This window comes from Acomys russatus, chromosome 32 (genome assembly GCF_903995435.1).
Source record: "Acomys russatus chromosome 32, mAcoRus1.1, whole genome shotgun sequence".
Classification (NCBI taxonomy): domain Eukaryota; kingdom Metazoa; phylum Chordata; class Mammalia; order Rodentia; family Muridae; genus Acomys; species Acomys russatus.
The window spans coordinates 46,387,550-46,415,549 of record NC_067168.1 but is presented as its reverse complement, the minus strand read 5'-3'; the positions used below and the strand labels follow the sequence as shown (position 1 = coordinate 46,415,549).

The 28,000-nt window shown below is 50.3% G+C and overlaps 1 protein-coding gene across 3 annotated transcripts; it reads right to left on the bottom strand.

Moving 5' to 3' along the window:
* Positions 1 to 1,118: 1,118 nt before the first annotated feature.
* On the bottom strand, positions 1,119 to 28,000 carry Ctnnb1 (catenin beta 1). Of its 3 annotated transcripts, XM_051140712.1 has the most exons (16): positions 27,858 to 28,000; positions 10,964 to 11,024; positions 10,432 to 10,659; positions 10,006 to 10,259; positions 9,640 to 9,878; positions 9,350 to 9,551; positions 8,254 to 8,398; positions 5,833 to 5,936; positions 5,418 to 5,756; positions 5,046 to 5,204; positions 4,233 to 4,352; positions 3,774 to 3,924; positions 3,567 to 3,688; positions 2,869 to 2,929; positions 2,137 to 2,357; positions 1,119 to 1,724 (listed from the first exon to the last, which is right to left on the bottom strand). In XM_051140712.1, the coding sequence occupies exons 2-15, from the start codon at positions 10,974 to 10,976 to the stop codon at positions 2,149 to 2,151; spliced, it is 2,346 nt and encodes a 781-aa protein (XP_050996669.1). In that variant the 5' UTR covers positions 10,977 to 11,024; positions 27,858 to 28,000; the 3' UTR covers positions 1,119 to 1,724; positions 2,137 to 2,148. The 3 variants fall into 3 exon arrangements, with proteins under 3 accessions (XP_050996669.1, XP_050996667.1, XP_050996668.1); XM_051140710.1 differs by having other exon boundaries at positions 1,119 to 2,357; XM_051140711.1 differs by lacking the exon at positions 27,858 to 28,000 and adding an exon at positions 27,521 to 27,539 and having other exon boundaries at positions 1,119 to 2,357.

Here is a 28,000-nt window from a genome sequence, read left to right as displayed (position 1 = left end):
TCGTCCCTTACCTGTGCATCAGAGACAGGGGCGCAGCTCTGCTCAGGACCTCCACCCTACACCATTTCTTCAGAAATGTGGGGTGCCTGCCAGCACCCTGTGCACCTTGCACCCCCAGGTAAGCATGCTCAGTGCTGTCCTAAAATGGTGTGTCCTAATGCAGACTCTGTTCCATGCTGGGTGTGATATATTAGTGCTTTGGCTCAGTCCTCACTAACAGTCCCCTCCCCTCACACCTCCACCACTGCAGCGAAGAGTCCCTGCACCTCAGACAGCACCCCCTGTATTTCTGTCCCTTTGCCACCTCCATAGCTGTGGTCCTTTATGTAAAGCTCTACTCTTGCTAACCTGACCATCCACTATGGCCCCCAGCTGGGCATCTCTGAAGACTTCCTCACAGGGCCTTCCCCCGACTGTGGATCAGAATGCATGCTAGTCTGGCAGGCACAACCCTCAAAACTAGGAAACTAAACAGCTCTCTAAGACTCAGCACATTCTCAATTTTTAGAAGACCCAAACACGAGTTATCACAGGTCTGTGTGAGAAATGCACAAAGCCTCCTAGTCAGACCCACCACCAGAACGACAGGTCATCTGGCAGGCCACATAGAAGGCAGGCCACTCTGCTTCTAATTACATTCAGATAAACACAGTTATTGGTTCAAAGAAGTGGAAGACTGCCCTCTCCAGCGAGCAGTACAAGCAAGACACTTGAAGTCCAAACCCAGGGAGGCCTTCATTACTGCTCAATGGGGTGACATCATCTATGGAGGAGCTATGTCGGCTTCCAGCTTTAGTTACTGCTCAGTGTAGTACACAAACTATTGCAGGAAGTGCCCTTGGGGAGGAGGGAGAGCTGCAGGAGTTACTGGCTACACAGGCTTGCTAAGGTACTTGGTAGAAATGGCAGCAACAGTCCTTTCGCAGAAGCTCAGCCAATGACAATATTTAAGGCTGAAACACGTACTTCCTTCCTCTGGTTTGCCTCCTTTTTAGCATGACACTGCTAAGGGCCACTGAGGAAACAGTAGGCACCCCCGTTGGGACATGAAAGCCTGGGCACTCTCATGGCTTCATTTCTCACCAACCACCTCATGGCAAACAAAAGTGACACAAGCGAATGAATTAAAAGTTTAATTCTGAACCATTTTTATAACCGTATCTCTTGAAGCATTGTATCACAGCAGGTTACAACAACTTTGGGATAAAAGGCAACTGGTAAACTGTCCAAAACAAGGCTCAAATAACACCTCTTACTGATTTACCCTACCGCACATATCCCCGATAAAGTTTTTGTTCAAAAACATGAAATAGATCCACCTGCTTATTTTAAGCATATTAAAAAGGAAACTAATCGGACCATTTCTATCTGTCTATTTATACAAAAGGCTACACAATGTTACACGTCTCCAGATTACAATTAGCGTGATTATGAATTAGTGTTCTACACCATTACTCAGTTCTTAGAAATCAGAAATTGCTGTAGCAGGTTCACTAGAACATAACACTACGAGACTTAAAAACTAACAGTTACTGCAAAAAATAAAAGCTACTTCAAAGCAAGCAAAGTCAGTACCATTACAGATATTTAAAAAAGAAAAAAGAAAAAAGAAAAAAAAGAAAAAGAACAAGCAAGGCTAGGGTTTGATAACGCCATCTTGTGGTCCATTCTTGTGCACTCTTCACTGCGTGAGTCACTCCCCAAATCCATTTGTATTGTTACTCCTCGACCAAAAAGGACCAGAACAAAAAGTTTACTTCGACTGTTCCCATAGGAAACTCAGCTTGGTTAGTGTCAGGCACTTTCTGAGATACCAGCCCACCCTCGAGCCCTCTCAGCAACACTACAGGCCAATCACAATGCAAGTTCAGACAATACAGCTGTATAGAGAGAAAGGCTGCTATTAATGTTGAAAACAGCAAATGTTACTCATCTGAGTATAACGCTGCAAAAGCTGTGGCAAAAACATCAAAGTGAGAAACTTTCACACATGAGCATCTCTTTCCAAGGTACGTATCTGTTTTGTGGCAGATTTACACACAGGCCTAAAGCCATTCCCACCCCACCAAGTCTTTCTGGGGTTCTGCAGGCAGAGTAAAGAATTTCACCCACATTGGCTTGCTTAAGCTTTCTTACCTAAAGGACGATTTACAGGTCAGTATCAAACCAGGCCAGCTGATTGCTGTCACCTGGGGGCAGCCCATCCATGAGGTCCTGGGCATGGCCCAGATCAGGCAGCCCATCAACTGGATAGTCAGCACCAGGGTGGTGGCCACCCATCTCATGCTCCATCATAGGGTCCATCCCCAAGGCATCTTGGCCGTAGCCACCAGAGTGGAAAGAACGGTAGCTGGGATCTGGAGGAGTCAGGGTGTCCACAGGACAGGAAAAGGAGAGACAGACAGATTAGCTGTGGTCAGGACGTCTTGCCAGGAACACTGCTTTCTAGGCGTCTCTTTCAAGTAATTACACAATACCAGGCCTCAGTTCCTGAGACTACCTACTACACAGCAGCACTTGACATTTACCCTGGCAGAGCAATGTGGCAGCAGCTTACTGTGCCTGGCACACAACCTGCCTATCATAGATCTGCTGACGAGCCAGAGGCACCTGGCACTGCTCAAACTGGGACCACTTTCCAGAGCGCCCTCACAGACCAGCTATGTTCACCATCTTAGACACCCTTCTCCAGGACAGAGACACGCCGGGGACAGTAGGGGTGTGCACTGGCAGCATGCTACAGCCAAGCTCCCTGTGCACCACTTCTGCTGACTGAAACTCAGGGATCACCTTTAAATGCAGCCACCCCCTCTTCCAACCCAGGTTCCCAGGTGTGGACCAGCTGTGCAGAAGGCCTTTACAACATACCATCCTGGCGATATCCAAGGGCTTCTCCCTGGGCGCCGATGTCCAGTCCAAGATCAGCAGTCTACATGAATGGGTACAGGAAGAATGTAAAATTTCAAACCACACTTGAGTATTTATAATAAGATCACAAAAGACAAAGCTCAAACTGCTCGTAGCATTAAAATAGTCACTAATTTATTCTAAAAGTAAAACTGCATGAGAGACAACATGGCTGTCCAAGGACTAGACACAGCAATAAACACCCAACAGGCAGATTGCTCTAACACTGAGTGGACTGTGGGAAATGACAGTCTGAGCCTGAGAAGCTGCAAGAGCAAAGCTACATTATTACCCAGACCAAGGTGACTGTGGGGACAGGGTTGAGGACGTAGTGGGCGGGGAACGTCAAGGGCTCAGGCCAGAGCATGTGAAGACGGCTACCCAAGTTACACTCAACGGGCATCACCCACTGAGACTACCCTAGCGGGCACTGCAGGGCGTCCACAACACACTTCCAAGGAGGTTACCAGAAACAGCGACTCAGTGTCTACACCGAGGACGAATTACTAAGAAATTCACAGAAAAGCAGACTGCATAAGCAGAGCATTGGTAGCCTGACTCCCAGCTAACCTTCCTTCTCACCCTTGGAAGACTTATGTAGCCCTTTCTCGTCTCGGCCCTGTGAGTTCTGAGGAGCTGAGCAGGATCCGCTTGCCTACCTCATTCCAAGCCATTGGCTCTGTCCTGAAGAGGGAACTGGTCAGCTCAACTGAAAGCCGCTTCTTGTAATCCTGCGGCTTGTCCTCAGACATTCGGAATAAAACAGCAGCTGCATATGTTGCTGGAAAAGGAAGAAGTGGCCCTTCAGGATAGGCGCAGCCCCGGCGCACATGGCAGCGAACAGACTGGGCGGCTCCTCTACTTACCCACGCCTTCGTTCCTGGAGTGGAGCAATTCTGTCAGGGGAGCTGTGGCTCCCTCAGCTTCGATGGCCTCTGCAGCCTCCTTGTCCTGAGCAAGTTCACAGAGGACCCCTGCAGCTACTCTTTGGATATTTTCAATGGGAGAATACAGCAACTATGGAGAAAAAAAGAAACAAGACCCAATTAAACCCACTATAAAGCATGGCACAAGCCCAACTGTGGTACAGACGTGCCCAGTGTCGAGTCGGTTGCACTGCACGTTTCCTGACCTGTGTTCCCAGAAGGCTGCTCTGGAGTAGAGCTTTCCAGAACTGTTCTCAGCCATGAACCTTTTCTCTAGGGGAGCCCTGCTCTGTACCCCCTCTTCATGAGGCTGTAGTCCCAATGCTCTTGACTAAAAAACAACTTCTGGTCTCTGGTCCTCCCAATATTTAGGGACCTAAAGTCTGGAAGGCAACATACCTGCACAAACAATGGAATGGTATTGAGTCCTCGGATTACAATCCGATTGTGAACATCGCGAGCGAGGATGTGGAGCGCTCCAGTGCACCCTTCAACGATCTCCTCCATGCGGACGCCCTCCTAGCAGGAGAAAGGCAGTTAACAAGCTGGCATTCCTCCTCAGTTTCTGAGCTCCACTTATTTGCTTGTCTGCAAAGGTCCTCACAGCTTGCCCAGTGCTCAGGCGCAGAGGCTCCTGCACTAAGCATCACAGAAGGCCCCTGGAGCCATGGACAGGGTGAGCAGCCCTTTACGCTCTATCATGTCCCCATCCGCATATTCAACCAACCGTGGATCAAGGCCAGCTGAGGAAAAGCCTACACCTGTGCCAAGGGCAGCCTGCCCATCCATTACTCCCAAGGGACTCGCTCTCTCTATGCACCCTACAGGGTTGGCACGACCAGAGGGTGAACACAGGTGCTGCTGAAGACACAAACCCCACAGGCACTGGGGTCAGTGACCATTCAGTTTTCCTATGCTTAATGCCAAAGTTGGCTTTCTGGCTGCACCAAAGAGCACCAGCCACTCTGGGCAAGAGCAGACTGCAGTACTGCCGGAACTATGAGGCCATCCTGACCCACAGGACCACCAGCAACATGGGGCTCTAAAGCCTGCTGTGGCAAGCTTCCTGTTGACTGACTTGCAGGGGAAGAATCAGAAGTTGGATTTGGATTTGGCCATGGCAGATTCCCTACAGAAGCACATGCATTCAGAGTGGACTGCATTCACCCCACTACCCCTGAAAACAGCCCAGTGTCACAAAGACTCACATACCACAAACTGCTGCTGGGTCCCACCCATGGAGGTACGCCGCTGGGTGTCCTGGTGAGCTCGCACAAGCAGCTGAACTAGCCGTGGAATCGCGCCCTGCTCCCGCAAAGGTGCATGATTTGCTGGGCAAAGGGCAAGGTTTCGAATCAATCCCACGGTTGCCTACACAGATGAAAGAATTAGTATACAGCGCAACCAGACCACAGGGTGCTTAAGAATCCCAGCACCCCGCTCCCAGCACCCCGCTCCCGGCACCCGGCTCCCAGCACCCCGCTCCCAGCACCCGGCTCCCAGCACCCCGCTCCCAGCCACCCATCCCCACAGACAAGTCCAAGCCCCAGTGTCTCCGCCCAGCAGCCCGTCTGCTCAGTCTACCTTTATCAGAGGCCAGTGGGATGGCGGGTGCAGCAGCTTAACCACAACAGGCAGTCCATAGTGAAGGCGAACGGCGTTCTGGGCCATCTCAGCTTCCTGGTGCCGGCTGGTCAGATGACGAAGAGCACAGATGGCAGGCTCAGTGATGTCCTCCCTGTCGCCAGCACGAAGGACAGTGCGCACAAGGGCCTCTATGCCGCCCACTTGGCACACCATCATCTTGTTTTTGTAGTTATTGCAAGTGAGGTTAGAGAGAATCCCAGCTGCACAGGTGACCACATTGATATCATCTGAACCCAGCAGCTGCACGAGAGTCCCAAGGAGGCCTTCCATGCCTTCCTGTGGAGATAAAAATGTGCTGAGCTCAAGGCTCAGGAGGCCCTAGCACCGAGGCAGCCACTTCTGCATAAGGTACCTGCTTAGTCGCCGCATCTGAAAGGTTCCTGAGAGTCCAGAGGCAGTTCTGGACAAGTCGCTGACTCGGGTCTGTCAGGTGAAGTCCCAGTGCTTGCATCCCACCTGCAGTCAGAAGAAAGAAGGCAATGGCTCTTAGCTGGGCGGTGCAGTCCTACCTCCTCCCTCAGGGCAGCTTCCGTCCACCTAGGCCGTGACATCGCATGTCAATGGCTGCTGTGTCCTCCCAGCTTTCATGGACACAGTTTCACCATCCATCATCTGAGGAGCACTCCCACCAACTCCTTTCGTGCGGCCACTTCCTGAATGGCCCTGAGTACAGGCTCAGCTCTGAGCCGATGCAGCAGTGTGCACAAATGGCTGACCACCACACACCCGCGTGCTGCAGAGGAAAGAAGTGCGACTCTCAACTGCCATGAAGTCATGTGAAAGGGAAGGTGACGCCTGCCAGTCCTGAGGCACAAGCGTAAACTGAAGGGTAGAGAGACTGGGAGTCAACCTGCACTGTGCTAGCTCAGTCAGGACTGCCCGCGGCAGCGCTGACTGACAGCGGCATAAAGCCACTTGACACAGTGGTCATCCACCTTCACCCCACCCACCTTCACCCCAAGTCACTTTCTGAGCACAGAACAGAACTTGGTCCACCTCCACGTGACGGAGAAGGCCTTCCAAAGATGCCTTCCTCACAGCTCACCCCTAGCTGCTGGCAGGGACCTGGGCTGAGGCTGAGGCTCCGCCCTTGTTAAATGGCTGGCTGCGTTCTCTCCCCCAGTTCCCCCCTTCCCTTTATACACTCATTGGCTCTCTAAGTCCAACTTGCCACAAATGCTCAGTGAACAGCTCAGGAGGTTTGACAAGCACGTGCACTCTGACCCCCACAGGTGCGGATGTAAAAACCCACCAGGCTACTCCAAGGCTCCCCTCTTCTGCTCATAAGCGCACACAACGTCCCACTCTTAGCCTGGCCTCCTCTGTCCTTCGAATCCACCTTTCTAGCTGAATGTTGTCTTCGTAAGTAACTTTGCTAACAAACTAGCGAGGCCCTGACAGTGTTCTTGCCAAAGTCGACTTCTTTGGTTTGCTCTTGTGGCCTCGTTGCTGCTAAGGACTTGGGGTGTTTCCCAAGACCCAAGGACTTCCACTTACTTGCTGTGTTCCTAAAGGCCAGCTGCTCCCTTCAGTGGCTCCCATTGAACAGTTAATCTCCTGTTTGGCAACTGCAGACAGCCTGAGGACCTTTAGCATCTGACCCCGCCTACACTTCCAAAGGGAGCGCTCTACACGTGTCAGACAGCACATGCCATTCATTGTGCCAGGGCCCTGCCCAGCTCATTACCAATCCTGCTTAAGTTGCATTTATACCGAGTCTCTTCACCCTACGAGCATCTAACTTCCCTGTGCCTCACAAGGTTGGTGCCAGGTCGCACTCCTTTCTTAGGGTGGCCTCCTCCTCCCTCGCTGAGTTCACCCAGACCCTCCTTAGTACCTGTCACCCCTGTCATGACACACATCCCTTCAGTTCTACTCTGCTAAAGGCCTTGCTAAGTGACCCAGGTAGTCCCACAACTCTTGCCCCTGTGTGAGTGGTGGACTACGGGCCTGTGCCACTGAGCTCAGCACCTGCCTTTGTATACTGTTCTCACCTCCACAGGACTATGCACAGGGAGCAGCTCTCTGCCTCGATACACGATACACGGTGCAGCATTTACACCGTTTCAAGTATTTTACACATCAACATCAGACTGACCTGGGACATCTTAAAAAGCTTCCATGCACATTCATGTCCAACAAGCTACAAACATGTTTAAAAACTCTCAGTGTTTCTGGAAAACCTGGCAGAACTGCCATCCTGACTCTCTACATGAACATAGCATCCTTGTCTTTCCCAGGCTCATGGTCTCACTGTTAGCATCTACCTCGGTTACCCCTCCACATCTTAATTCTGAAGATGGGTGCTGCAAACTGAGCTTTGGCCTCAGCACTTTCCTTTAGGTAGACCTGGGATCAGAAGCTTGGCCCAACAGCCTATGCAGATGTCAGGTGCTTCCTGACAGGAGCCAAAGAACTGCCACCTACCTTCTAGGGGGAAACAAGGGGCTTTGGGCACAAACCGTGTCTTTTCTGTCTCCAGGCACATAACATAAACTGCCATATACAAGTTGTCCCATTAAAATGCACAAGCGCGCACGCACACAGCAAGGATCTCTTTTTATTTGAGACCCTCTGCTCACTGAGCCTCAGAAACCCCCTCCTGCTACGCTGTGCTCTACACACTTGGGTCTGTCTGCTGGTGAGGCCCAGTCTCACGTTCACCAAGTCAGAATCAGAAACAACCTTTATGGAGCAATGTGCCTCTGCCGTCTCTGACAAAGAACTCAGGAGGCCAGGGACAAGCGCGTGCCGTGAGAGCGTGTGTTCTCACCGGCTTCCACGATGGCTGGCTTGTTGCTGGAGCACACAGACAGCACCTTCAGCACCCTGCTTGTGGTCCACAGAAGCTTCTCGTACGTGTAGGTCCTCATGATGTTCACCAAGGCCTGGGGCCCACCGCTGGCCAGAATGATCAGCTAGAAAGACATGAGTGAAGCTGCTAAGTCAGGAGGCTCAGGCCCTGGCACCAAGTTACTGTCCACATACGAACTGGAGCCAGCTTGCAATTCAGTGTGCCCTTGAACCCCCTGACCCAGCCTCAAACGAGGTCCCAGGTACGTGACTCCTATGCTGCTATTTTGCTCAAGTCCAGGTACCCCGACTCTCTCAAGAACCATCAGCTCATGAGAGATGGCTCAGCAGTTAAGAGCACTGGCTACTCTTCCAGACACCCTCACACAGACACACATGCAGGCAAAACAACAATGCACAGAAAAATAAATAAATCACCAAAAAACAAAACAAAAACCCCAACTCTGGCAACCTCCCCACAGTAAACATACGGGAAAAGAACATGAAAAATAACCACACAGGCCTGTACTTGTAGTGAAAGTTCTATCAGAATAGCCAGTTGAAAAGGGTACTAAGAGCCTGTGGCCTCTGCCCGGATCTTCCATGTTGTGCGTCTTACGAGGCGCTGCAGAATGACCCCTCCCTCACCCTTCAGACCCTTCAATGTCCCCACAGGACGGTCTCTCTTCACGGCTGTACTAAGGGTTCACATTCCCTGGACTTCGGCACACCCACCCATCCTCACAGGACCCCTGCAGCCCAGCGACAGCCTTACCCCAAACTCTTTCAAACAGTTTCTTAACTTCCAACCTCACCATCCTCTTCACCTGCCTGCACCTGGGTAACACTTCACTTCTCTCAAAGCTCTCCATGAGGCCTCTAAACAGTGTTTTCTGTACACCCTGCCCCTTTTCTCCTAGTCACGGCATCTTCTGCCCATGGTAGGCTCAGGAGGCCTGCTCCTGCCCCTTCAGTGCTTAGCAGGGCACTGTACGCACTTTAAAGACACAGGGGTCAAGGCCACAGATAACCTAAGCACAGTGGCTCCACACTCTGGAAACGACTCCCCACTGCACCTTGCTCTCTTGGTTGCCATAAGCTAAGATCTGAAGGCAGTCTGTTGTGATAGCCAAGAATTTCACGTTTGTTTTGTTGAGCAAAGCAACCATTTTTTGCAGTCCTCCGGCTAGGCGCACTGCCATTTTAGCTCCTTCCTGATGTAGCAGGAGATTATGCAGTGTCGTGATGGCATAGAACAGTACGGAATCCACTGGTGACCTGGGAGAAAGAAGAAAACCTTTGTCAGCCAGCCTCACTGCACCCCTCTACTCCCTACTCTTCAAGTTCCGTGCCTGTGCTTCCTTACCCAAGCATCTTCACCAGAGCTGGAATGCCTCCAGACTTAAAGATGGCCAACAAGCCCTCGCGGTGGTGAGAGAGGTTGTGTAAAGTCCCGGCAGTACAACGAGCTGTTTCTACATCGTTTGTGTTCTGCATGGTGCGCACAATAGCAGACACCATCTGAGGAGAGCGCATGATGGCATGTCTGGAAGCTTCCTTTTTGGACAGCTGATGAACCATAACAGCAGCTTTGTTAACTACCACCTAGGATAAGGGGATGAAGAGGCCGTTAGTTTCCAGATGCTGGTGTGGAGCAGCCACTGGCAACCCCCCACCCCCTACCCCCTGAGTTCCCCAAGGTAAACTGAGCAGCAGCCACGCCACCGCTCACCTGGTCCTCGTCATTCAGCAGTTTCGTCAGCTCAGGAATTGCACGTGTGGCAAGTTCTGCGTCATCCTGATAGTTAATCAGATTGACAACTGCATGCTTCAGCATCTGTGACGGTTCGGCCAGACGCTGGACATTCGTGGGGTGAGCAGCGTCAAACTGCGTGGACGGGATCTGCATGCCCTCGTCCAGTGTCTCAGGGAACATGGCAGCTCGCACCCTCTGAGCCCGAGTCATGGCATACTGCCCGTCAATGTCTGGGAAGGGAAAGCCAGTGCTCACTACCTGTGTGAGACGTCACCATCCCAAGTGCCACGCGGACGCCGTACCCTGCCTTCCCTCCACTTCCCATCTGTGCTGTGTCTGCACCATGACACATCCCTGTCAAGAAGGTTAACTCTATGTTTCAAACACACAAATGCTTTTTACCAGCTACTTGCTCCTGCGTGAAGGGCTGGGAGAAGCCTTGCTCCCACTCATAGAGGACCTGGGAGGTGTCCACGTCTTCTTCCTCAGGGTTGCCCTTGCCACTCAGGGACGGGGCTGTGGTGGTGGCACCAGAATGGATTCCAGAGTCCAAGTAAGACTGCTGCTGCCAGTGACTGACGGCAGCTTTTCTGTCCGGCTCCATGGCCATGTCCAGCTCCATCAGGTCAGCTGTGGAAACAGAGCATGTTAGAGCACAAAAATGCTTCCTGAACGAAATGCCCGTGACAGAACCACTGCAGTCCTTTAGGAGGCGAGCAGAGCGGGGCTGCATGAACTCCATGGACAGGGTGACCTCCAGACTCACCCTCACATTAGACGCCCATGGGTGGCTTGTTGATTATGTCACCAAGCCAGTAGTAGTGAGCAGAAAAGAGCAAAAGGTGGCTTGGCGAGCCAGCAGGGCCAAGAGGGGCAGGGACCCGTGTGAAGCAGATTCCCCTGCGACAGCCTCGGCTTCATTTGCATCACCAACCTTGAGTAGCCATTGTCCACGCAGGAGTGTCACAGCAGTTGTTCACTAAGCTTCAGATGCCCTGAAAAAAAATTCAACCAAGGCATTAAAATTTAATCCGGGCTACTGTGTTAGGCTAGGCCTCTCCACCACCAGAAGCCAGATCACCAGGACACACAGTGAGAATAGCACCAGCCACAGCTCCATCACCACTGAGCCGATGAGTAAAGGTCATGTCCAGGCAGCTCTTCTCAGCTGAAACAGCCGCAGACACAGGTGCTGATGGAGAGTGAGCCCTCTCCAGTGCACGCCAGCGAAGGGTGCACCATTCAAAGCCCAGATCACTGTGAAGCCCTGAAGGCGGGCTGGGCACAGTGGTACATGCCCATATACCCCAACACTTGAAGTAGTGAAGTTTGAAATTTTTACAAAGTCAGTGTTTCCCCTGATATAACGGTGTTGGGATCAGAATGGTGATCTATGCAATTTATTTAAGAAGCAAAATTACTTTTCAAGTCAAAATTTGAAGTACAAATAAAAGCATGCTTGTCAATCAACACTGTATGCACCATGGTAACTGGTATGGACGCCCTTGTGGTCAGAGTAGGACAGCTTCCGCAGGTGAAGTTTAGTCTAAATTATGTCTGCATTTTGGTTTTATTCTACAACAGTCAAGAAAAATGCCGACTCAGCAAGAATGAAATGGAAGCTTGAGGTCTGTAGGTACTGTACGAACAATGTCCATCATTAATGTCTGCCCCTAGAAAGTTCACCCCGCACTACAGCTGACATGATGGGCACTTACAAACTACCCGAGAGTGTATCAAGACAGACAGGACCCTTAGGTATGACTGCATTTTCAAATTGCGCAAAGGTGTTTTTAATGCTGATGAAGTTGGCAACCTCACACTAACGACCACTGTGTAAGCAGAGGGGCACACTGCCGTCCCCCTTGCTGGAGGCTCCACAGTAAAAGGTGTCATGTGAGAGGACAAGAACATCCCACCCTGAGGTGAGGACAGCCATGTGGTGGGGCACAGAAACGTGATGTCCATCCCTCTGTGTGGAGAAGGGTGTGGCCTCACTCTGCCTAGCCCTCAGGAAGAGGCGGGCCCATGCAGCTCTGCAGAGGAGGGCTGTCTATATCTAGCACCTCATTTGGCCAGCGTGGAACAGGCCTGGAGACCAGTCAGGGCCACTCCTACACGCGGGCTGAGAGGCTCCCTACGCTTCCTCCTTGTTGGTACACAGCCAACATTTACTATCTATCTTACTAGGTAACGTCCAAGTATGTGGCTGACCTGTGGTATGGAGCGTGACATGTAATAATTTTAGTGGGATAGTTCATGTTTAAACTCAGAATCTGCACATGTTGGTGTCCTGAACACACAACACATTAGCAAAGCACACGGAAAGTGCCCTTGCTCCTCACAGCGCCCTGTAGGGCAGGGACAACAAACATGGACCAACTGACAGAAGAAGAATAGAATGGAAGGGAGCCGACAGCTTTAAGCAGCAAGAGGCAGGCCAAATAATTTTCTGCAGATAGATCCAAAAATGCAAGAATTCTTAGTATTATTCAACAAAAGAATCTGGTAACTCCACCCTGAAGTAGAGCAGGGCCTTGCCCCAAAGGAAACCTTTCCTCATCAGAGACTTCAGGACAAGGGATGGCTCCATCCCAGCATACCCTTGGACCAACCTCAGAGTTCCTGGTAATCAGTGCTTTCTAACCGCCACTGTGGAGACTCCTCAGCAAAGGAAAAAGTCCGTGAGGAGGCAATTCAGCAAAAGCAGGCTGAGCTCTACAATGCTAAGCTACAATGTAGCTACAAAGCTACAGACACTTTACCCAGTAGCCTATGAGACATGGACAAACATCCGGTATAGTGCCCAAGCTGAGAAGGGTTCCTGAAACACCAAGGAAAGACCTCAACCATGAGAGGAAAATGGCGATGGAGCCAGGAACCAAGAGGGAAGCATGAGTCGGTGTCAGAGGAAGCGGCCATCCAGGTGCTAGTGATCATTGCTCCTGCCACGTCTACGGCCTCTTGACAAGGAGTGTGTGGGGCTTGGCTTCGCGTGCGTCTCCTCACCCAGGCTAAGGAGCCTGTGCACACATGTATCTTTGGGCTTTTTCTTTTTGTTCTTTAAATGCTTTACTTTTCCATTTATGAGCTCAAAGATCATCTATCTGACTTTATCTATAAATGCCTCTTTCAGAGCTAGTATAGACTTACACTAAAGTTATTTTCCAAGTTCCCATCAGGATAAAACTACCTTAATTATCCATCTTCTAAGAACTTTGAATTATTGTTAATTCTGGAGAACACCACTGCATAAAGCACATACACTATAAAACCGTGTACCAGCAAATCACTTTTCAAAAATGTATACTAGAACAAATCCGATTATTTAAAGAAAATGTTGCTCTAATTTTGGGATACCTTTGGCTTTATCTTCAGGATTAAAAATTCTTTACTAAAATGTGTGATTCTGAAAGCAAAGATCCCTGCATTTAAGCCACAATCCTGGTTTCCTTTCTCCTTACCTCTTCAGCTGTGTATTCTGGAGGGCGTCTTCCTGAAGCCAGCCTGCTCTTGCACAGCACAAAGAATGAACGTCCTAGCACCACCCTGACAACTACAGCAGCACAAAGGGCTGAGAAACAGAAGGCAGACAGGCTAAGACACCCAGCGATCCCCAATGACTGCTCCACTCCCCCCGCCCCCTCCAGTGACAGGGAGTTCAGGGCTTTTCTTTCCTCACTTCTGTAACACCCATTCTGCATTTAATAATGGCATGTTGGCATATTATTTAAGACCCTGCATGTCAGCAGCTATGAGGCCATGAGCACCAGCACTGCAGCGAGTCACCACAGAAGGACTCAATGTCGCCTCCCCTTGACTAGTTAAAGTGCTTCCTCGCTTGTTTCAATACAAGGACATGATAAACACCTGAACATACAAGCTCTCTTAGCTACTTCTAAGACAGAACTGCTAGCAGCATGTATATTTTAAAAGTTAAAAGCATATTTAAGCCTTTGATTAATAACACTGATTGATACTCAACCAACAGGTGAGTTAATACCAAGTCCTCAGAAGCCGCCACACAAGCCATCCACTTACCAAGGGCTTATCACCATCAAGTGATCTCACCTCTGCCTGCCCACTGTCTGCCACTTCCCAGCACCTACCCCACACCCTGCAGGCTGACTTCTGTCTGGTTGAAACCCAACACTTGTCCGTCAGATCTCCAATGTGGCACTTATTTTTATGAAGCACACATATGCACTATATTTAATAAAAGTTCTTTGAATATGTGTATGTAGGACAAGTGTTCACAATTTTACAATTGTAACTTTGCACTTATATTGTCAGCCTTACCAATGAATGCTCAAAACAGTACTAACCCTTCAGACCAAGAGCACGTTATTATCAAAAAGCAGATATGGGCTGGCAAGATGGCTCAGTGGGTAAAGGTACATGCTACAAAGCGTGGCAAGCTGAGTCCCATCTCCAGGAGGAAGGGGCCAGCTTCCCTAAGCTGTCCTCTAATGCCCACCACGTGTGCGGGCAGACACACAAGTAAGGAAAGAAGGATGCAACAAAACAGGCGCTAGCAGATGAAGCCAGCAAGCATTCCAGCATGGTGGGTGGTGAGAGGCCAGCCTCGATCCAGTGGACAGCCCCACACCCGTGAGCACATGGGCAGCACAAACTGGAACCTGTGGGTTACTAACAGAAACAGGCCATGAAGTCTGGAGGCTTCTGGGGTGGTGTAGGGCTGGGAGGAGTGCGGGGCGAGTGTGTTCAAAGTGCACTGCATGCATGGGTGAAACCCTGCACAGCTCACGTTTTTCTCTCTGCAGCTCATGAGTGCTCACTAGCACAAGCATCGCAGGAAGACACCCCAGACACACACAGCCCACAGTGGGCGTCACCGCCCATGCATGTAGAGTATGTGCAGGCTGCACAGCAGCTGCTGCAGTAGAGCAGAGCAGTGCCAACTCTTTAGCAGGTTTTGGGATTCATTTTTAAAAATCAAACACAGGAAAAGTACCAACTACAAAATGTGTGTTAATCTGAGCAGTAAGAACATGCATGGCCTTTTGTCGCAGGATTCTCTGCAGCTTACACAGAACTAAATACAAGGCCAGGCACTTAGTACCACTCCAAAGAAAACCTAAAGCTCAATGCTATCTTGAAACTTAGAAAAACCTCTGTTCTTCTACACTTCTAGAATTGTTAAAATGGAGTCATCCTTTAAAAAAAAAAAAAAAAATCCACCTCTTTCAACCTCACAAGTAACTGCATGTTTAAAGTTGAGAACACCTGTCAACACTCCTGAGGCACTTTTAGGCTGAACAGAACACTCAGCTTCAGTATAATAAAAAGTAGCCATTGCAATTAAATGCAAAAACTACTGGAATCCAGTCATGACTGCATCAAGAGAAGAAAACATGCAGGGGAGCACGCAGAGGCCCTGTTTTCTAACTAGGAACAAGGGCATGTCAAGTGAGGGTGTGTTCCAGTTAGCTCAATGTACTCAAAACAAATTCTAGTCTTGATTTCTTAATCCACAGCACACAAAGAGCAGGACAAAGGACTAAATGGAAGCGAGCAACAAGATGAATGAGGCCCACACTGAAGGCTTTTTGCCTGTCTCCGACGACCAGTTAGGAGGACGATGACAGCCACAACCGAGAGCTCACTACACTGGCTAGAAGCACAGCACTGTCTACCATAGAACACCCTGCAAGTTAAAATCGCACTGGTTAACACGAAAGGGCTCCTCAGAGACATTCCACTTGTACAATGAAAAAATGGAAAGGCTGCTGAGTGCATCAACAGGACTGAAAAATAATCTATATGTTAATATTCACCGCCTAACAAGTTTTAAGTGCTCTTTGTTACTGGTGTTATGGTATCCATGAAAGGAGTCAAGGCAAGGTCATAGCTACCAAAGCCTATTTCTTTATTAATGAATGTTCAGAGATAATATATTTTGACCATGCCCTTCCCCTCCCAACTCCTCCCCACCCAACAAGAAAGAGAAGGGAGGACTGAGCTCTGACTCTTAGAAATGCAGAGCCGCAGTGAGGTGTCAGGGAGGCCCCCAAAGCAGCACCAGCCAGCCAGGCAGTCAGACCACCCCAGGAGGACACAAGCACAAAGAAGGGATAAATACGCTCTGCGGGAAAGGCACCAAGCAGTGAGCAAGTCACACAGGCAGGGACCATGAGTAGCCTGAGGATCAATAAAGATGCTCAGGGCAGGTAGTGTGAGCTCTCCAGGGGCCGGCCCACAGACGCTCACATGGCAGGTGGAGGGCTGCAAGACAGAAAAGAGTGCAGGTTGACCAGGGAAGTGGTTACTGTAGCCAGTCAAGACTGGATTTCTCACACAACTAAAACTGTCATTAAAAAGAGAACTATCCACCCCCTGAAGTTTCCAACACTATCAAGCATGCGAACACATAGGCTTTGCATACAACCTGCAGAACCAAAATAGACAAACGTAAAACAGTGTCCCACACATGTGCACATACATGCAGATTAACTGTAATCAAAATAGAAGAATAAAATGGTAGATGTCCTGTAATAAATTCTTGTATTGGACATCTTATAGCATGTTAGCCAAATACTGAGACACAACACTAAAGCCTAAAAGCTAAGTGACCTACCACATGGACTGCAGATGGGAAACCACTCTACTACCCTGCCTCAAAAGGCACACATGCTTAAAAAGGGGGGAGTGGGGTGAATACTGTATTCTCTCTTGGGGGGAGGAGAATCACTCACTTTTCTTTTTTTCTTTTCCAAGACAGGGTTTCTCTGTGTAGCCCTGGCTGTCCTAGACTCGCTTTGTAGACCAGGCTGGCCTTGAACTCACAGCAATCCACCTGCCTCTGCCTCCCAAGTGCTGGGATTAAAGGCGTGTGCCACCACCACCCGGCCTCACTGACTTTTCTTAAAGCAGGCTCTTATTTCTTAACCAAGGATGCCTTGAACTCTTTGAGCTTCCCAACTAATGAACTATGCCTTTCAGTGCAAATCCTGATCTGTCTGTAGCCTTGTGAGTTCAACTCTACTACTTCTTTTACAAACACACACACATAAACACACACACATAAACACACACACACTATTATTTGTTTTATGTATTTGAGTGTTCTATCTACATGTATACCTACACCCCAGAAGAGGGCATCCGATCTCAGTGTAGATGGCTGTGAGCCACCCTGTGGTTGCTGGGAATTGAACTCAGGACCTCTGGAAGAACAGACAGTGCTCTTAGCCACTGAGCCATCTCTCCAGCCCTCAACTCTACTTCTTGCTTCTCCAGTTATCACTGGTTAAATCAACATTGCAGATGAATGTATGTATGTATGGCTCAGTACTTCGAATAAAGAAATCCCAGGTAATTCTCTTCCTTCAACAGTAACCACAGCTAGTATCTATGGCCAATGCCTCTCAGTGGGGGATGACTCTGCACTCTACTATGTGGCTCTAAGCATGCCTGGGAAAGGGAATGAGTGCTGCATCTCAACTTGGTCTCCACACTGAGGCTGAGTCAGTGGCAGGACTCCAGAACTTAATGTTTTACTTTCTTTCCCTTATGAAAATTCTTCTTCATCTGCACTTCTTACAAGTTTCCCTTCCCCATTAAACCTGAACTCTGGCTCTCAAAACTTCAAGGCCTGAGCTCAGGAAACTGAAACACCAACTTCAGTCTCCACATCTGCAAGTGCTCAGCATATACTAAGCTCAAATATTTGATGGAGTGATGTGCTTATTAAAAACTAAAATGTCACACTCACTATTCAGTCCTGCTGCCCTGTGAACTGCAGGCGACACCACACTAAGACCCAAAGGACGTCATTACTCACGCTCACCCTCCTGTGTGTCACAAGACACTACACTTCTGATCAGGTTCCAGCCAAGTGTTCCTCAGCTCCAACGTCACAGAACAGGAGCAAGCAGGAATCTGCAAACCTTTCACTGTACCACACTCACCAAGGACAATGGTGAGGGAGCTTGTTTTTAATTAAGCAGACTAAGCGACATGAGGAAGAAATAAACAGAAAGGCTTTTTAAGGGCTAAGAAGGCTGGCTATTTGTTGTTTTCATGTAAACCTTCAGGCCATGAAATTGGACAGTGGTGGTGAAAGGCAGGCAGCTTTACTTGGGAAAAAAATATGTTAGGCCATCAAGACCAGTATGTAATAAATCAGAATTCAGGTAACACTTTCAAACCCTTTGAAGACCATGAGCTGCAAGCGTGCCCAGGTGTCCCCACACGCTAGTGGGTCCTTTTTGTGCTAACCAGAACTGCCACATCAGGAGGAGCTGGTGCAGGACCCTGGCACAGCACTTCCGGTGTCACATGGTGCTGATGCTAACCCCTAAGACAGCAGAGACAAACCTCAGAGTGCAGGCCTCACAAGTAGCATAAAGTGGTAATAAACAAGGTTAAAACACACCAACGACCCAAAACAGGGCTCACAGTGACCCAGGCAGCAGCTGCTCCTTGAGAGAGAGGACAGTGTTTGCCCGGCAGCCACAGCAGGCTGAGCTGACACTGCACTCACTGGTGCGCTTCTCCACAGCAGCAAGCCTCGCAGCTCTCCAGGCTGCAGTGGAAATGGGTGGGTGTCTGCTGCACAGTTGGGCTCCTGTTTTTCTTCTTTTAGACAGGGTCTCACTGTGTGGCCTGGAACTTGCCATGCAGCCTGGCCTGCCTCTGCCCACGGTCAGAGAGCTTATTCTTGCTATAACTGAAAAGCCTATAAGGAAGAAGAGTCACCAGTCAAGCAGGCACAACAGTGGCCAGGTGACTCATGGTCGTGGCTTAGGCCAGAGTGGTAGCACTAGGCACGAGGGCAGCTTGACAGGAGCGGTGCTTTGGAGTCAGAAACAAAGCTGCGCCTTAGGGAAGAGCACTTTGTAAGAGGAAGAGAAGGGGAGCACTGGAGCCTGAGCACTGAGGCCTGCTAGGAACACGGTGCCCACCTAAAGCCATGACATTTGCTGTGACAGCCAGTTATCTGTGGGCATGGCCTCTTAATTTTTAGGGTTTTAGCTTTTCAATCATGCAGCTATACCGTAAGTACCCACCAGCCACCGGCAACTAAAGCTGCCGCCATGAGACAACACAAGCCCCTCACCAGCACCTCAGATCACGTTCTACACTGTTATCCTACAACCAAATGCTGAGTGACCCACAAGACCAAAACTAAAGCAATTACTGACCAGCTGAGGCAGTGTGAGCCAGAAGGGGCTCAGCAGTGTGAGGAGCATTAGCTGAAAGCAAACAAGGGGCAGCAAATCCCCAAGTTCCTATCAGCTTCAGACTTACACAAAACAGAAGGGCATGGGGGGAGGCTGTTACACAGCATGTGCATGTGTGTATGCGCACACATGGCAGGGGTACACAGCGTGTGTGTGCATGCACGTGGGGGTGGGGGTGGGGGCACACAGCAATACACACTGCCTTACAGGCCATTATCAAACCAATAAGGGAGGCAACATGATCCTTTTTTTTTTCTCCCAAAACAGGGTAAACAGATCACAATGGAGAGGAATACGTGACATCGGCCATAATGCCTTATCAGTCTGAAGGAGGACAACATGATCAGCACAGGAGCTCACACTGCTGTGCTCTGCACAGATGCTGCGCCACCTCCAGCTCCTGCACTGAGTGCTACGGGGGAGCAGAGGTATAAGCCAGCAGGGGCAGTCAGAGGCTTAGGCAATGTGTAAGCCCAACGCTAAGGTGGCATTACTACAGCACTAAAATGACTCCATGCTTGATGCACCTAAAGACAGGGACAGGACTTGCGGAGAATTTAGACACTCTGAAAGGAGAGAGTGGATAGCTGCAGTTATTGCCGAGGAAACTGGGAACACGAACAGTCGGGTCAGTTTCCATCCACTGCTTGGGGTGCCTCAGAGAAAAGTGCACAGTGGTGGGTGGGACCAAGAGCACAGAGAGGAGACTCCAAGGCTAGGGTATACATGTGCACATCACAGGATCTACTTAAAGCTGACAGTGAGATGACTAAACAGGGAGGTCCAAGGACTAACCTTTCAACTCAGCCACTCCAACCCAGAGAGAGATGAGGGAAGAGCCAAGGAGCTGTCACGGTGAAGAGGCAGACATGTGGCCCAGTGTGCCAGCCTGTAAGTCAAGTCAAACTCTCCCAGCAACTGCAGCAACTGGGCTCATGCTACAGTAACTGAAAGGAGGCCCAAAATATATAAGAAGGTGGTCACTATGGGGGGGCATAGACAGGGACAGACACGGGGATACCACCATGACAATGGCACAGACATTCAATAAAATCATGAATGCTATAAAGCACAGCGTGTCTGTGTGTAGACAGGTGAGAGCCAGGCAGGCCTCAGAGAAGCACTGAAGTGAGGCGGAAGGATGGTGAGCCCTGCGCTCGTTAGTTCATCCAAAGGAGGAGGTGGAGGGACAGTGACAGAGAAGAAGCCCATGGGAGTTCTCCCAGTTAGTCAGTATTAGCAATGAAGAAGCAACAACACTGGTGAGTGAGGCTGGAAGAGGACACGCTGTGGGCTGGGGCCAGAGGGAGGAGCAGAGGCAGCGCTGCGCACGTCACTGCAGACACAGGCTATAGAGCCCAGAGTCTGAGGAGCAGGGAAGCCTGGGAGAGGCCACTCAGCAAAGGGGGGTTAAGCTGAGCACTCACGAGGATGGAGAGGCTGGGGTGCTTGCAATGAGATAGGAAGGGCGGAGTTCCGAGTGTGTGACAACGGGAGTGTGTGGCTGAACTGAGGAAGAAAACAAGATTACTAGAAGAAAAAATGTGAAGAAACTAAGATCAAAAATGCCCAAACACAACACCACAAAGAAATTTGTCAGACCATGCAACAAAATGTATCACAAGTCTTGCTGGGGTAGGAGTGGCATGGGTCGTCTGCACCTTGGAGTCACCCAAAGGGATCCACAAGACGAGGCTCAGTTCAAAGGCCAGACCACACTTGAGTTGGCACCGTTCTAAATGTGCCATGGTATCACGAGGAAATATGTGACAGGCCTAAAGGAGAGGAAGGTGGTGAGACAGGTTCCAAGTATTCTAGGCAGACACCTAAACCACAGGCCATCGGTAGGGTGAGGTATAATTTGAAGGCATTAACACCAAAGTCTGGAATCTGACACAGAATGATTGATCCCATAACAAGACCCTAGAGTCCAGAAGCACAAACTATATAAAGAGGGCACAGCTCACGTAAACGCAACAGGGAACTGCTACAAACAACGTGACCAGCCTGCTGGTGACCAGATCCAGCCAGGAGTTCCAAAAGGTTGGAAGCAGGTGTCCTCTGCCCAGGCAGAGTGATACAGAGCGGCAAGACAGCTGTGTCCAGAGAGCAATAAGCCCCTCACTGTCAAAATGGGTCATTGATACAACTGGTCCAGTCATGGGCCCCAGAAGTGCCTCTAGTTGAGGAGAAAAAGCAGCTGGGATACAACAGCAATAAAGAAAATCCAAGGCCCCTCAGCACACGGGCAAACCATTCTGAGAAGACCAATGTTTTCTGTTATGTGATCACAACACTCCCTCAGCGTCCATGGTGCTGAGAGTACAAAAGTGAGCCACCACTCTAGGCAAGGTCTGTGTCCACCACTAACAACCCCATTCTTTTAAACATAACTTTTGGCAATGAGCTTTGGGGCTGTACTGCGCAGCAACACCAGCATTTTAACCATCACTGTTCGCCCTCCAGGATCTCTCCTGCTCCTGTGGTATTCCTAGACTTCCTGCAATTCCCTGGACAAGAACAGGGTCAGACAGTGTCGGAAACTCAGCCTTAGGGCCCAGGAAGTGTAGCAGCACAACCAGAAGTCGGCAATATCGGCCTCCAGCAGCTGCAGAGCCACAAACTGGTGCCACATCTGGTAGAGACAACCGGCACGTTAAACTATGAATCTACTTTAAAAAGACTAAGTCAGCGGCACACTGGCCCAATGATTGTTTCTATTTCTGCACCTAAATGAACCTTAGGTGTTTAATGCTGTATTTGATGTTGCAGTCTTTCACTGGCACACAACAAAAGCTGCCTTACATGGGCCCTGGCACCGCCCTGGAGTTGCTAGAGTCAACAGCATTAAAACGTTTACAGCAGTTCATCCAAAACCTGAAAGCAAACTCACTCCTATGCTCTTGCCCCCCAGCTCTACAAAGGGCGCAGCTCCTCCCTGCTCACTCCGTGCTAAGGAAAGCTGCGTGCGCCACCACCCTGCAAAGCGGCCAGTTCTTACTCTAACCTACATTCAAGGTCTTCAAATTGCACTCAGAAACCTCGCCGCAGGGAACTGCCATTTTCCGTGGCTGATGCCCACAGCATCTACTCACTCCCAGTGCACACCAGCCATCCCCTCAGCTACTGAAGGCCAGACAACACGCATCTTTACGTCGGCCCTAACTCCAGCTTTTGTGCTCTTCCTTCCCCATCAGACCTACAATCTTCTGACCACACATGTGGTCTCTCTAACATGAAGACTAAAGAACACATGGAATGAAGGTTATAATCACAATTTTCTAAAACTGTTATTCACATCTGTTACAGCTCTGCTTTAGGGGGGGAAAAAATCAGTGCAAAAATGTACTTAAATTCTAAGTAAAACCAAAAGAAAAAAAATGGGAAGTGCTTGAGGTAGCTTCCTACAGAATCTAAACCAGTGGTTCTCAAGCTGGGAGTCGTGACTCCTTTGGCGTCCAATGATCTTTTCACGTCGCCAAGACCCTTGGAAAGCACAGATATTTACATTAGTTTATAACGGTAGCAAAATCATAGTTATGAAGTCCCAACAAAAACAACCTTATGGTTGGGGTCACAAAATGAAAAACTTATTAAAAGGTCACAGAGTTAGGAAGGTTGAGAACCAGAGGTCTAAATGGTCACAGCACCTCTCCACTGCACTGAACCAATGCTGATAAACCACAACTAGGAAAACTGGATTACCGCAAGACACTAGCCAGGTACAGGGGTACACGCAATTCCAGCACCCCAAAACCTGTTCCAGCCAACCTGGACAACCTAAGGGGGCCCTGTCTCAGAAAACCAAACAACCCTTTACAGCAGCTCCCTGAAGACACCCAGGACTGTGGGATGGGTGAGTGTTCTAGGCAAGATGCACAGTCCCATGCTGCATTAAAATCAGCTAAGCACAATATTCAGATGGTCTCACTCTGCACTGCAGGCTAGCCTTGGGCTCACAAGAATCCTCCTGCCTCAGCCTTTTGTACTGGATTGCAAGGTGAGACATACCAGGCTCAGACAGATGATGCTTTGAAGGGCAGCTAAACACACTGAGTTAGCCAGAATCAGCCATTTCAACAAAGACCACTTTACAAACTCTGGGAATAAAAACCTTGCTAGCAGTAAAAAGCTGAACCAATACAAGTAACTTGTCCACCCAAACAAACTAGGGAAGCACAATCACTGCTACAAAATACACTCACCTGACCTCCAGCTTAGCACTGTTTCTCAGTTTGGAATTAGCCTAACGCTACACTCAGCTAAAGGCTTCTACGGTTTAAAGAAGCTGAGCAGGGCTGACAGACCACAGCATCCGTGGCATCTGCCCAGCATTTAAGGTGCCTAAGTGAGTCTGGAGACTTAAGACCACCATGAAGTGCTGGATGCAAGCTACTTCTCCAAGACCCATGACTTCGCCAGCCCTGGGTGGTTGGCTAGGTTACAGCACTAGGCATTTCCCTCTGGTTGAACTGGGTTTTAAGCCCAATTCCACTACTACACCCTTAGCGCTTCTCATGCCATGCTGGTCGCTGTTCCGGTCTGAAAGCATCAGAGGACTGTTGGCTGCCTCCCTCCTTCGGAAGCCTGTACCGTGTCTTCTGGTTCATGAGTGTCCTCTGGGCGCTGGTCTGAAGCACATGGCGTCTTCAGCCATAGGGACTGACCGTCCACTTCTTGGGGTCAACCAGGGTAATAGCAATAGGCTGTTTACTATGTTTTGGAGTCTACTGGACAGATCCAGCCAACAACTCAAGATGGCTTCTCATGCCTAGTACCGGGGTTTTTGTTAGTTTTTGGCATTTGAAGGAAGCACTGTCAGTCCAGATGAGAAAAACTGCATTTTAACTATGTACATATACACTTATGTATATTAATTTTAAGGTAGTTAATAGTACAATAGACAAGCTTAAGTGGGGGGAGGGGCAGACCATGAGGCCTCAGTCTATACACGAGGAAGTGAGAGGCAGCCTTCCCATACCAAATGACCAACCCTAAAACATCATACAAATGGAGCAGGTTGTAGTTAGGAATGTGTGTGCATGTAACAATTAATGAAAAAAGATGCCATGAATTTGAATGAGAGCAGAGGAATAATGAGTGGGTCTGGGGGAATGAAAGGGGAATGATACAAGTATTTCAAAAAATAATAGCAATAAGAAAGTCACTCAAATGGGACAATGCTCCCTTAAAGCGTACGCTTGAACTCACAAGCTCCAGTTTCTGCATGGCTGAGGCTCTATTTCATCTCAGCCCATTGTTGAGCAGCAGAGCCCCTGCCCCCGACCCCGCCAAGAATCATAAACAGACCATTCCACGTCAAAGACTAACGTAGTGTGCTCCACTCTAGTTATTAGGCAGGGTGATTGGGAACAGAATTTTCAGAGAATAGTGAACTCTCCCCCAGGACTGTAAGGAAGGCCTGTGTGTACGAAGCAGAGCCCCGCCCAAGTGGGCAGCACAGGTAACTTGCCACCACCAGTGCTGTTCCTAGCTCACTGGCAGGGAGCTACACTCACGTTTTAAAGGCAAATCTTCATTACCAACTTCTGACACTTTTCACCTCTAAGCGTCACCAATATGGCCAAAGCCATTCTTCACCTGCTGAGGAGCCTGAGAATTTGGCTTCTCAAATTCTAAGTAGAAGGGCCATTCCCCTTTTAACTGGTCCTCACAGAATCACCCAGGATAAATTCCACAAAAACTTGCTGGAGTGGAGGAAAAGTGACCTCTGTTCTGTCCACTGGAGGGCGCTCAACGTGACGCGAATGCTGCTGCCTCAACTGAAACTGGGAAATGTGTCTAGAAAGAGACACAAGACGTTCAAAAAGGTGGCTAAGTCCCAGGCGGACGGCCTCCTTCCTTCTAAAAGGGGAGGTTACATGCTTTCTTCCTTCCAGAGCTCCGCCCAGAGGATCCACCTGAGACCCAAGCCAAGTGAGGCTCCGCCTCGCATTAAACACAAGGGAAGCTTTCCTAGGTAAACAGAGGAAATAAAGACTTCTCTGCAGAGCGTAAGGAAGTTCTGATTCACTGCCAATTGACACAAGTCACTTTTCATTCTGTAATACCACAAGTCAGTACCCACCTCACCCTGTCAGCGATCTACAGATCACACCCACTGCAGCGCGGAACAGCAGCACCTCAGAACTGACAAAACTGCGAGCTGTGAGGGCAGAGGCTAGCCCCCCACACACCCCTCAGACACTGAGGCAGCTGCTCACCTGTTTCACTACTTACTCTACGGTATAAAATGTCTTCTGTGAGATTGTTTTAAATAACAAATATGAGTTGACAGAAAGGGGCCACAAAAAGAAAGAGTTAAAACAAGTTTGTGAACAGTGTTTTTATCAGGAGCCTGCCCCACAGGCACGCTTCTAACCAAGCTCAAAGGACACTAAAAATTGACCCCTAGGTGATGGGCTCAGCCCACTGCCTCGCCTTTAACAGTGATTTGGTTTGACTTAATCTACTTGCACTGGCCACTTCACTGCTTAGACGTGGTGTGCAAGGATCTAAAAGCACCCCCACCGCCCACCCCCCAGTGCGCACAGGCTCTAGTGCCCGCTCTACCCAGCATTTACTTGGAAAGGGGTTCCACCAGTTTTTCTAAGCACACATTTCAAAATACATTCCGACAGAGAAACTGGTCTCCTCACCCCCAACCTTGGCGATGGCATTCCGAAACTACTGCTAAAGCTTCATTCACAATTTATTCTCCCATCATCACTAAAATGTAGTGACTTCCCTTCCAATTGAAGACATTTAATAACAATATACAGGCTCTAGACTAGCGGTTCTCAACCTGGGGGCCGAGCGACCCTTTCACGGAGTAGCCCAAGACCACCGGAAAGCGTATTTACATGACGATTAATAACAGTAGCAAAGTTAGCTATGAAGTAGCTACAAAATAATTTTATAGTTGGGGGGGGTCACAACACGAAGAACCGTAGTAACGGGTCGCAGCCTGAGGGAGGCTGAGAAGCACTGCTCTGCACAATCTACAAGAAATGACAGGCAACAGTCCAACTGTACTTCCTGACACCTGCACATGATCAAATGCTTCCCTGTTTGAGGCTGGCATTCTTGCGACCGCGAGGCCCAGGACTCTGTCCCAGACAAGCAAGCTAAGCTTTCCAGACAGCCGCTTCCTTAAGGGCTTCAGCCTGCGAGGGTCTGGTAGAGGAGGACGTCTGCAAGTTTCCAACGTCCCTGCCGCCACTGGGGGCCTTGTCCAGACTCGGCATTCAGGACAAAGGTTAGGTCACAGAATGGCTATCCCCAGGACGGGCATCAATGCTGTTCTCAAACAAACCTTGGAGGCACTTCTTTTTAATTCGGGGATTTCTGAATGTAACAGCGGCCTTAACTCAAATAAAGTTTGAACCCGAATACAAAATCGAAATACAAAAGCAACAAGCTTAAGCAGCATTAAACTTGAACCAACAGAGCAAGCTGTCCCTCTTTCCTGGCCGAGGAGAGTCTGCGAGTCACAAGTAAACAGCGAAATGGCTTCCTAAATCCCAGACAAAACGCTTCACAACTTGGCCATGTGAAAAACATGAGGCAGCCTTTATCGAAGGCAAAGCTGCCGTCTCCTCAGCTCGCTGTCTGGTCTAAGCCACCATTATTCACGGCCCAAAGCTCTCGTTTCACTAAAACCACTCCTCGTTTTCCTCTCGCCGACCTCCGCATACCAGCAGCCCAGTCGCTCTCCATTCAGCGCTCAGGCCCGAGGGGGAGGGGAGCCCACAGATGTCTGGAGGAGACCCGAGCCCGAGACAAAGCTGCCCTGAGCCGGCCTGGGGCACCACCGAACTTGGCAGCGTCGGCTCCCAAGTCCGGTCCCTAAACAACACTCAGAACAAAGTCGCCAGGCTCTCACGGCCTGGCGGTCCGCGCTCTGGCCACTCCATCTCCCCCAGAAAGCAAAGGCGCTGGGGTGGGGGACACTTGAAGCGGACCCCACACCAAGTGGCTCGCGTTACTAGCTAAGGGCGAGCCCCCTCCCCCCTCCCCCAAAGCGCAGGCTTCGGAATCGTGCGCAACCCCCCACCCCACCCCCCAACACCAGGAGTGGCCCGCAGCCCGTCCCAAATTCCGCCAGGGTGTCGGCCCCGCAGCCGCCGACCCCATGCGAGTCCAGGACGCCACCCTCCAAGAACACACTCCTGACGCATCCCGCCCGCTGCATCCAAGAGTTTGGCGACTCCATGGCTTAAAGTTGTTTGGATTCAAACTCACAGCCGGTCATTGCAACAAGAAGAAGAAAAAAATCTGATCACCTATACGTGCTCCACGAGGGACGGAGGGGACGCGCGCCGGGTCCGGACTCGTCGTCTCCTTCCTTCCACCCACCCCCACCCCCTCCGTGCGCGGGGGCGCCCGCACCCCGGCTCAGCGGGCCACGGAGGCGGAGCCCCCGCCCACCCCGCCCCCGCCGCCCTAGCTGGGACGCGAACCGCGGTCCCCACCCCCCACCCCCACCCTACGGAGGCCAGCCGTCCATCCGGGCTCCCGGCGGGCGCGCGCCCGCCCCGGCCCCGGCCCCGGCCCGCGCGCCCCGCGGCCTCCCGCCGCCACCCGGCCCGCGAAGTTTCCCGCTGGCTCGGCGCCGCGCACCTCGGGGCCGCGCGCTGCTCCCCCGCGGCCGTGCGCTCGCCCTCGGCCTCCTGCGCTGACGGCTCGGCACCCACGGCGCTCCGTCTCCGCCTCCCCGGGGCCGCGGGCTGCGCAGGACACGAGCTGACACGGCCGCCACCGAG

Bases quoted from the DNA above. Each gene is read 5' to 3' on its own strand.
- Ctnnb1 (XM_051140710.1), bottom strand. The intron at 5,757-5,832 runs GTACCTTATGCA...TTATCTCCACAG, and splicing joins CAGATGCGGCGACTAAGCAG to GAAGGCATGGAAGGCCTCCT. The intron at 2,930-3,566 runs GTAGGCAAGCGG...CCATTCATGTAG, and splicing joins AGCCAATGGCTTGGAATGAG to ACTGCTGATCTTGGACTGGA.